Source organism: Gopherus flavomarginatus, chromosome 2 (genome assembly GCF_025201925.1).
Source record: "Gopherus flavomarginatus isolate rGopFla2 chromosome 2, rGopFla2.mat.asm, whole genome shotgun sequence".
In the NCBI taxonomy this organism is placed as follows: domain Eukaryota; kingdom Metazoa; phylum Chordata; order Testudines; family Testudinidae; genus Gopherus; species Gopherus flavomarginatus.
In genome coordinates, this window is record NC_066618.1 from 302,255,027 (window position 1) to 302,263,388 (window position 8,362).

The following is an 8,362-nucleotide window of genomic DNA, read 5'->3' on the forward strand; positions in this document are numbered from 1 at the left end:
CCTGCCCTGACACAGGCTACATGGGGAGGAGGGTGCCAGCCACAGCTTGTCACGGAGTCCCTGGGCGCTGCTCTGGAACTGCTCCCCACAAAGCCAGGCAGGACTTTGGGGAGCCTCCTCTCCCTCGGAGCAGACTTGTTCAGGGCAAGAAGCTCACACAGCTTCGCCTCCTGGGTCTCTCCTTGGAGCATTCAGCATCCTCTGCCCCTCCGTGCGCTTCCCACAGTGAGCCTGCCCCAGCGGGGTCCTGGGGAAACCACAGGGTCCTGCACCCCCACTTTGCAGTCAGACGTGACTCTCAGCCAGCCAGTAAAACAGAGGTTTATTCGATGACAGGAACAGGGTCTAAAACAGAGCCTGTAGGTACAGCGAACCGGACCCCTCGGCCGGGTCCATTCTGGGGGGCAGTGAGCCAGACCCCCACGTCTGCCCTCACTCCTCGTCCCCAGCCAGCTCCAGACTAACAGCCCCCTCCAGCCCCTCCTCTCTGGGCTTTGTTCCTTTCTTGAGTCAGGAGGTCCCTGATCTCTCTGTTCTCCCACATCTTTAGCTATCTCCTTGCAGAAGGGAAGGGCCCGGCCATTTGTTGCTAGGAGACAGAGGGTTGGCAATTTATGCACACTGGAGACTTAAGAAATGCATAGGGGAAACTGAGGCACCCACACAGTATTCAGAGGAAACATTGAGAACAGTCCCACTTCGTCACACGGTCATCCTGCTCCATGTGGCTGATGAGTTGAATCGGAGCTCTGAAGTCATGCCCTGCCTACCAGTGACGCTGGAGCTGTTTCTGCCCCTTCACACCAGGGCTATGCAGCTTGCAGGGCCCAGGGCTCACAGCAGGTGGGGAAGATGATGGTGGGAGGAAGGGGGGTCTCGCCAGGCTGTCAGCCAGTGCATGGAGTCCCCGTCTCTGGAGGCCATGCCGGGTGGTCACAGGCCTCACGCTGCCCAGGACCTTGTGCTGTGTTCCAGGTAAACCGGCAGGTGGCCCAGTGCAACTGCGCCAAGCGCTTCCAGGTGGAGCAGATCAGTGCCAATCGGTACCGGGTAAGTGCCAACCCCGGGCCTGTGCTGCCTCCCGCCTGCCCTCGGTGAGCTGGAAATGCCAGACCCTGGCATGTCCCTGCCCGCTTGGCCACCTGGGTCCACAAGCGCAGACACTGCACTTATCCTGAGTCTCCCTCAGCCCTGACCCCTCTCTGCTGGGGAGCCAGGAGATGTTCAGCTCGCTTGGCCAGAGCTCAGGCTTGGGGCTGAGTCCTCGCTGCCCTTTAGGCCCCCGACAGCCGCCTGGTGAGGTGCCCAGTCAGTACGGAGAGGCTGCAGCTCCCCCAGGTCAGTACGGAGGTGCCACGGCTCCCCTACCCTGGTCAGTATGGAGAGGACTCGAGCAGGGATGGAGGCAGGCAACAGGCCGATTGAGGGCTGGTGGGAGCCGTGGCTAGGAGAGCCGCGAGCCTCGGGCTGAGGGGGTCGGAGGCGGCGGCGGGACAATTAGGGGCTGGCGGGAGCCATGGCTAGGAAAGCCGGGAGCGCAGGGCTGGGGGGTCAGAGGCGGCAACGGGATGATTGGGGGCTGGCGGGAGCCGTGGCTAGGAGAGCCGGGAGCCCGGGGCTGGGGGGGTTGGAGGCGGCGACGGGACGGTTGGGGGCTGGCGGGAGCCGTGGCTAGGAGAGCCGGGAGCCTGGGGCTGGGGGTTGGAGGCGGCGAAAGGACGATTAGGGGTGGGGGGGAGCCGTGGCTAGGAGAGCCGGGAGCCTGGGGCTGGGGGGTTGGAGGCGGTGATGGGACGATTGGGGGCTGGCGGGAGCCATGGCTAGGAGAGCCGGGAGCCTGGGTCTGGGGGTTGGAGGCGGCGAAGGGACGATTAGGGGTTGGGGGGGAGCCGTGGCTAGGAGAGCCGGGAGCCCGGGGCTGGGGGGTTGGAGGCGGCGATGGGACAGTTGGGGGCTGGCGGGAGCCGTGGCTAGGAGAGCCGGGAGCCCGGGGCTGGGGGGTTGGAGGCGGCGATGGGACAGTTGGGGGCTGGCAGGAGCCGTACCTAGGAGAGCCGGGAGCCCGGGGCTGGGGGGTTGGAGGCGGCGATGGGACAGTTGGGGGCTGGCGGGAGCCGTGGCTAGGAGAGCCGGGAGCCCGGGGCTGGGGGGGTTGGAGGCAGCGATGGGACAGTTGGGGGCTGGCGGGAGCCGTGGCTAGGAGAGCCGGGAGCCTGGGGCTGGGGGTTTGGAGGCAGCGATGGGACAATTGGGGGCGGGGGGGAGCCGTGGCTAGGAGAGCCGGGAGCCCGGGACTGGGGGGTTGGAGGCGGCGATGGGACAGTTGAGGGCTGGCGGGAGCCGTGGCTAGGAGAGCCGGGAGCCGGGGCTGGGGGGTTGGAGGCGGCGACGGGACAGTTGAGGGCTGGCCTGAGCCGTGGCTAGGAGAGCCGGGAGCCCGGGGCTGGGGGTTGGAGGTGGCGATGGGACGATTAGGGGTAGGGGGGAGCCGTGGCTAGGAGAGCCGGGAGCCCGTGGCTGGGGGGTTGGAGGTGGCGATGGGACGATTGGGGTGGGGGGGGTTCCGTGGCTAGGAGAGCCAGGAGCCCGGGGCTGGGGGTTTGGAGGTGGCGATGGGACAGTTGGGGGCTGGCGGGAGCCATGGCTAGGAGAGCCGGGAGCCCGGGGCTGGGGGGGTTGGAAGCGGCGACGGGACGTTTGGGGGCTGGTGGGAGCCGTGGCTAGGAGAGCCGGGAGCCTGGGGCTGGGCCTTGGAGAGGGACCATGATAATTTGGCTCCTCACAGGCATCCCGACCCGTGTAGGTGCTGGCTCACTCTAGACGTGCCCAACACAGCCCCTGCAGCCACCTGCCCCGGCTGCGGCCCCACATCGTGCCTGGCTGGCTCTCGCTGGAGCACAAGGCGCTGTAGGTCCTGCTACTAATCGGGGCGTTGTCTCCTATCGGTGCCTATTACCCCAGCCCCGACCCGACTTGTCACCCTGCTGTGTGGTCACCCCACTGCTCCCCTCGGGCAGGCCCTGGCTGCAGGCTGGGAAGGGGCTCACAAGCCCTGTCTCAGGCTGCGTCCTCGCTGCAGAGCCCCGGAGCCTCACGCTGTCCGTGCTTTGCCTGCAGTTCGGGGAGTCGCAGCAGCTGCGCATGGTGCGGATCCTGCGTAGCACCTTGATGGTGAGAGTGGGGGGAGGCTGGATCGCACTCGACGAGTTCCTGGTGAAGAACGACCCCTGCAGAGGTAGGCGGAGCGGGCCGGGCCTGGGCTCCCTGCAGCACATGGGGCAGAGCCAGAGATCTTGGGGGGGCCGGGGGCTCAGCTAGGGGAATTACTCCTTCACCCTGTGCCTGGGGGTGAGGTCGCTGGCCAGCTGGCAACCTGGAAACGGCTCAGGCTGTCCTCTCCCCAGGGGCTAGGTTTTCCTGTGGGTCTAGGGCCGGGTCAGGGAGCAGGGGGGCTGCTCCTCGCTGGAGTCCTGCAGCCTAGTGCCTGCATTTCTCACTCCACTCAGCGCCTGTGCACAGGGCTTGGTGCATGATGGGGGACCCCCTGCCGTGGGCCCCCCGCATCTCACTCACAGCAGTGCATGGGAGGGGCCCTGCACAGCCTGGCTTGCTCAGCTGTCATTGCCTCCCAGGGCCCCTCGCCAGTCCCCTGGCTCCCTTACGCAGGCCCTTAACGCTTTAGTCCGCAGCCCCACTCCTAACCCAGAGGTCACCCTGCCCTGTAGTGAGAGGAGGGGACCCAGGCAAGGGGGGCAGGGCCCTCCGCCTGCCCTGTGCCCTCTGGGGAGCCCTGGCCCGGCCCAGCCAGCACTGCTCTCAGGTGCCCCAGGATGTGGCTGGGCTGGAGCCCCCAGGAAGCAGCAGGGTGGGGGGAACTGGCTGAGACCAGGAGGGTTTCACCCCTTACCCTGTTGGGCTCCTGGGTGGGGGCTTCACTGACTGGCTGGGCAGGGCAGGGGGTAGCGGGGCCCGACCTGCCCCCAGAATGGCCTGAGCGGGGTAGCATGGAGCTGGGGCGAGTGGGGGCTCAGTGTCTGTGCTGTGCCTGTGCCAGCCAGCAGGGGGTGCCGCAGGCCGAGGGATGGGAAGGCTGCGGCCTTGGTAGTCGAGTGTCCCAAAGCTGAGAGCGTCCCAGTGACGCTGGCAGGGCGGCCCGGGGGGGGGACAAGAGGGGCAATTTGCCCCGGGCTCCGCAGGGGCCCCCACGGGAGTTTTTCGGGGCCCCTGGAGCGGGGTCCTTCACTCGCTCGGGGGCCCCAGAAAACTCTTGCGGGGCCAGTCTCCGGAGCTTCCTCCGCTCCTGGTCTTCGCTGGCGGGGGGGTCCTTCCACTCCTTCCATTCCCCCGCCATCGAATTACCGCCGAAGTGCAACCCGGTCTTCGGCAGTAATTCAGCGGCAGGGGGGCCCTTCCTTCAGGGACCCGCCACTGAAGTGCCCCGAAGACCCGCAGTGGGAGCAGGCTGCACTTCAGCGGCGGGTCCCGCTTCAGAGGTAATTCACCGGCGGGGGGCCCTGGGTCTTCGGGGCACTTCAGCGGCGAGTCCCAGATCGGAAGGGCCCCCCGCCGCCAAACAGGGCCAGCTCTAGACATTTTGCCGCGCGGGGGGCCCCCTGCCGCTTGCCGGTCCCATGGCTCCGGTGGACCTCCCTCAGGCATGCCTGCAGATGCTCCACCAGAGCCGTTGGACCAGCGGACCCTCTGCAGACACGCCTGTGGGAGGTCCACCGGAGCCGCCTGCCGCCGATGGCCCCAGGCCCCCGGAATCCTCTGGGCGGCCCTGCCCTATGGGCAGACAAATATTCCCTCCCACCGGCGGCAAGAAATGCCGGGCTTGGAGCAGGTTCGTTTTGTGCTCAGAGCCTCAGAACAAGAGCCGACTGCTTGGCACGTCTGTGGCCAAACTATGAACCAAACCCAGGAGTTAGCCCCCAGCTGCAACCCCCACACCTCGCAGAGCTGAGGAGAGAACCCAGGAGTCCTAGCCCCCAGCTGCAACCCCCACACCTCGCAGAGCTGGGGAGAGAACCCAGGAATCCTAGCCCCCAGCTGCAACCCCCACACCTCCCAGAGCTGGGGAGAGAACCCAGGAGTCCTAGCTCCCAGCTGCAACTCCCACACCTCCCAGAGCTGGGGAGAGAACCCAGGAATCCTAGCCCCCAGCTGCAATCCCCACACCTCCCAGAGCTGGGGAGAGAACCCAGGAATCCTAGCCCCCATCTGCAACCCCCACACCTCCCAGAGCTGGGGAGAGAACCCAGGAGTCCTAGCCCCCAGCTGCAACCCCCACACCTCGCAGAGCTGGGGAGAGAACCCAGGAGTCCTAGCCCCCAGCTGCAACCCCCACACCTCCCAGAGCTGGGGAGAGAACCCAGGAATCCTAGCCCCCACCTGCAACCCCCACACCTCCCAGAGCTGGGGAGAGAACCCAGGAGTCCTAGCCCCCAGCTGCAACCCCCACACCTCGCAGAGCTGGGGAGAGAACCCAGGAATCCTAGCCCCCAGCTGTAACCCCCACACCTCCCAGAGCTGGGGAGAGAACCCAGGAATCCTAGCCCCCAGCTGTAACCCCCACACCTCCCAGAGCTGGGGAGAGAACCCAGGAGTCCTAGCCCCCAGCTGCAACCTCCACACCTCGCAGAGCTGGGGAGAGAACCCAGGAGTCCTAGCCCCCAGCTGCAACCCCCACACCTCCCAGAGTTGGAGAGAGAACCCAGGAGTCCTAGCCCCCAGCTGCAACCCCCACACCTCCCAGAGCTGGGGAGAGAACCCAGGAGTCCTAGCCCCCAGCTGTAACCAACAAACCTCCCAGAGTTGGGGAGAGAACCCAGGAGTCCTAGCCCCCAGCTGCAACCCCCACACCTCCCAGAGCTGGGGAGAGAACCCAGGAGTCCTAGCCCCCAGCTGCAACCCCCACACCTCGCAGAGCTGGGGAGAGAACCCAGGAATCCTAGCCCCCAGCTGCAACCCCCACACCTCGCAGAGCTGGGGAGAGAACCCAGGAATCCTAGCCCCCAGCTGCAACCCCCACACCTCGCAGAGCTGGGGAGAGAACCCAGGAGTCCTAGCTCCCAGCTGCAACCCCCACACCTCCCAGAGCTGGGGAGAGAACCCAGGAATCCTAGCCCCCAGCTGCAACCCCCACACCTCCCAGAGCTGGGGAGAGAACCCAGGAATCCTAGCCCCCAGCTGCAACCCCCACACCTCCCAGAGTTGGGGAGAGAACCCAGGAGTCCTAGCCCCCAGCTGCAACCCCCATACCTCCCAGAGCTGGGGAGAGAACCCAGGAGTCCTAGCCTCCAGCTGTAACCAACAAACCTCCCAGAGTTGGGGAGAGAACCCAGGAGTCCTAGCCCCGAGCTGCAACCCCCACTCCTCCCAGAGTTGGGGAGAGAACCCAGGAGTCCTAGCCCCCAGCTGCAACCCCCACACCTCGCAGAGCTGGGGCGAGAACCCAGGAGTCCTAGCCCCCAGCTGCAACCCCCACACCTCCCAGAGCTGGGGAGAGAACCCAGGAATCCTAGCCCCCAGCTGCAACCCCCACACCTCGCAGAGCCGGGGAGAGAACCCAGGAATCCTAGCCCCCAGCTGCAACCCCCACACCTCCCAGAGCCGGGGAGAGAACCCAGGAGTCCTAGCCCCCAGCTGTAACCCCCACACCTCCCAGAGCTGGGGAGAGAACCCAGGAGTCCTAGCCCCCAGCCCTCGCTCTAACCCACTCACTTCCCAGAGCTGGGGACAGAAGTCCGCCCCCCCGGCCCGCTCTACCCACTGGACCTTGCTAAAATTCACGTCTCATAGAATCTGCAGCCCAGACCTAACCCAGCTGGTCCCCTGGGAATAATCCGCTGGGCAGCAGCAGTTCATCCAGGCTGTGTCTGGCCCACTGGCAAACTCAGTGCCAGCTGTGCCAGTGCCAGCTGTTAGCCCTGGTGACTCCCTCCCTGGCACGCCGCAGCCTGGCCATGCCCCCCGCAGCCCATGCCTGGTCCCCAGCATGGCCCTGCCGGCAGGCAGCCACTGTCTGCGCCCGCAGCCTCTCGCTCACCGGATCTGTCTCCCCTGAGCAGTGAAGGGACGGACCAACGTGAAGATCAATGAGAAATACCTGTCCCCAGACGCCTTAGGGGCCGTGACCTCCCGTGCCGGCAGCCAGTCAGCCCCCCCCTCCAAAGTGCTGTCCCCCAGCCGCTCCAACTCCAGCCTCAGCCTCTACAGCAGCGCCTCAGCCCCCAGCAGCCCCCTGGCCAGGAAGGTAAGACCCACTGGGCCTGGGGAGCGACGGGAGGGGGACCCATGGCAGTGTGAGCCTGCAGCAAGGCAGGGCAGGGCAGGGCCCCACAGGGACTCCCTCCCCAGGCGGGAGGGCAGGGGCCCTAGAGCCCGGGATCACACCTGGCCTGGATTCCCTGGCCCTGTCTGGCCACAGCCCTGCTGTCAGCTCCTTTCCCAACCGTGTCCTCGAGTAACCACCTCTCCTCTGCCCCAGGCTGTCCTGCGCCGGACGCGCTCCGGAGACCGGTGCCCCCGCTCCCGCAGCTCCCTCCTGGCTGACAGGGCTGAGCTGAGCTTCTCCGCCCCCCAGGCCAGCACAGAGCCTGCGCCCCCAGGTGAGAGCCCACAAGCAGACTCCAGCAACATGGGCGGGGGCACCGGGAGGCCTCCCACCCCCGCCCCTTGGGCCTGCCCCGCTGCCAAAGCTCCTCTTGGACCAGCCCCTCTCTCTGCTTTGCTTCCAGAGCCCTCCGAAGGCCCCTCCACCTGAGAGTGCAGCCCGAGAGCACCCGCCGGAGCGGCCCCCCCCTGCACCAGGGACAGCAGACGCCTTCCCTGACACAGCCCGAGCCCCAAGCAGGATTTTCTGCCCCTCCCAATGGCTGCGCCAGCTTCCACGCCGGGGATGTGGCTCCAAGACTGGAGAATCCTGGCCTGACCCTTCAGCAGAGAGAGGGGTGTGTGTGTGTGTGTGTGTGTGTGTGTGTGTGTAATTCATGGGGGACGGGGTGTACCCGTGTGTGTACCTCGGGGGGGAGGGGTGTGTGGGTGTGCACCTTGGGGGGTGTACCTCAGAGTGTGTGTGAGGTGTATGTGTGTGTGTGTACATGCATGTGTACCTCATGGGTGTGTCTGTGTGTGTGTAGCTCGAGGTGTGTGTGTGCTCTGCTGAGGGCTCTGGCCGTCCCGGCTCGCAGGGCAGGAAGCCAGAGGGACCCGCGGGCAGGGCTCTGCTGTGTCCATCTGTCATGCCACTGGGTCTGGCCCAGGACATATGCAAACCCCGCCTGAAACACACCAGACTGCACCCCCTCTGAGCTCTCGCTAACCCTCCCGGCGCAGCGGGGAGACGGCTCAGGGTGACAAC

At 66.4% G+C, this 8,362-nt stretch overlaps 1 protein-coding gene across 3 annotated transcripts in view; it reads left to right on the plus strand.

Moving 5' to 3' along the window:
• LOC127044436 (microtubule-actin cross-linking factor 1, isoforms 6/7-like) overlaps window positions 1-7,980 on the plus strand; it is a 119,242-nt gene extending 111,262 nt beyond the window's left edge. For all 3 annotated transcript variants that reach the window (XM_050939287.1, XM_050939289.1, XM_050939288.1), the window contains 5 exons: window positions 976-1,050; window positions 3,118-3,235; window positions 7,071-7,255; window positions 7,490-7,610; window positions 7,740-7,980. In XM_050939287.1, the coding sequence (XP_050795244.1) occupies window positions 976-1,050; window positions 3,118-3,235; window positions 7,071-7,255; window positions 7,490-7,610; window positions 7,740-7,765 (525 nt within the window). In that variant the 3' untranslated portion in view covers window positions 7,766-7,980. The remainder of the gene's footprint in view (window positions 1-975; window positions 1,051-3,117; window positions 3,236-7,070; window positions 7,256-7,489; window positions 7,611-7,739) is intronic.
• Window positions 7,981-8,362: the final 382 nt, after the last annotated feature.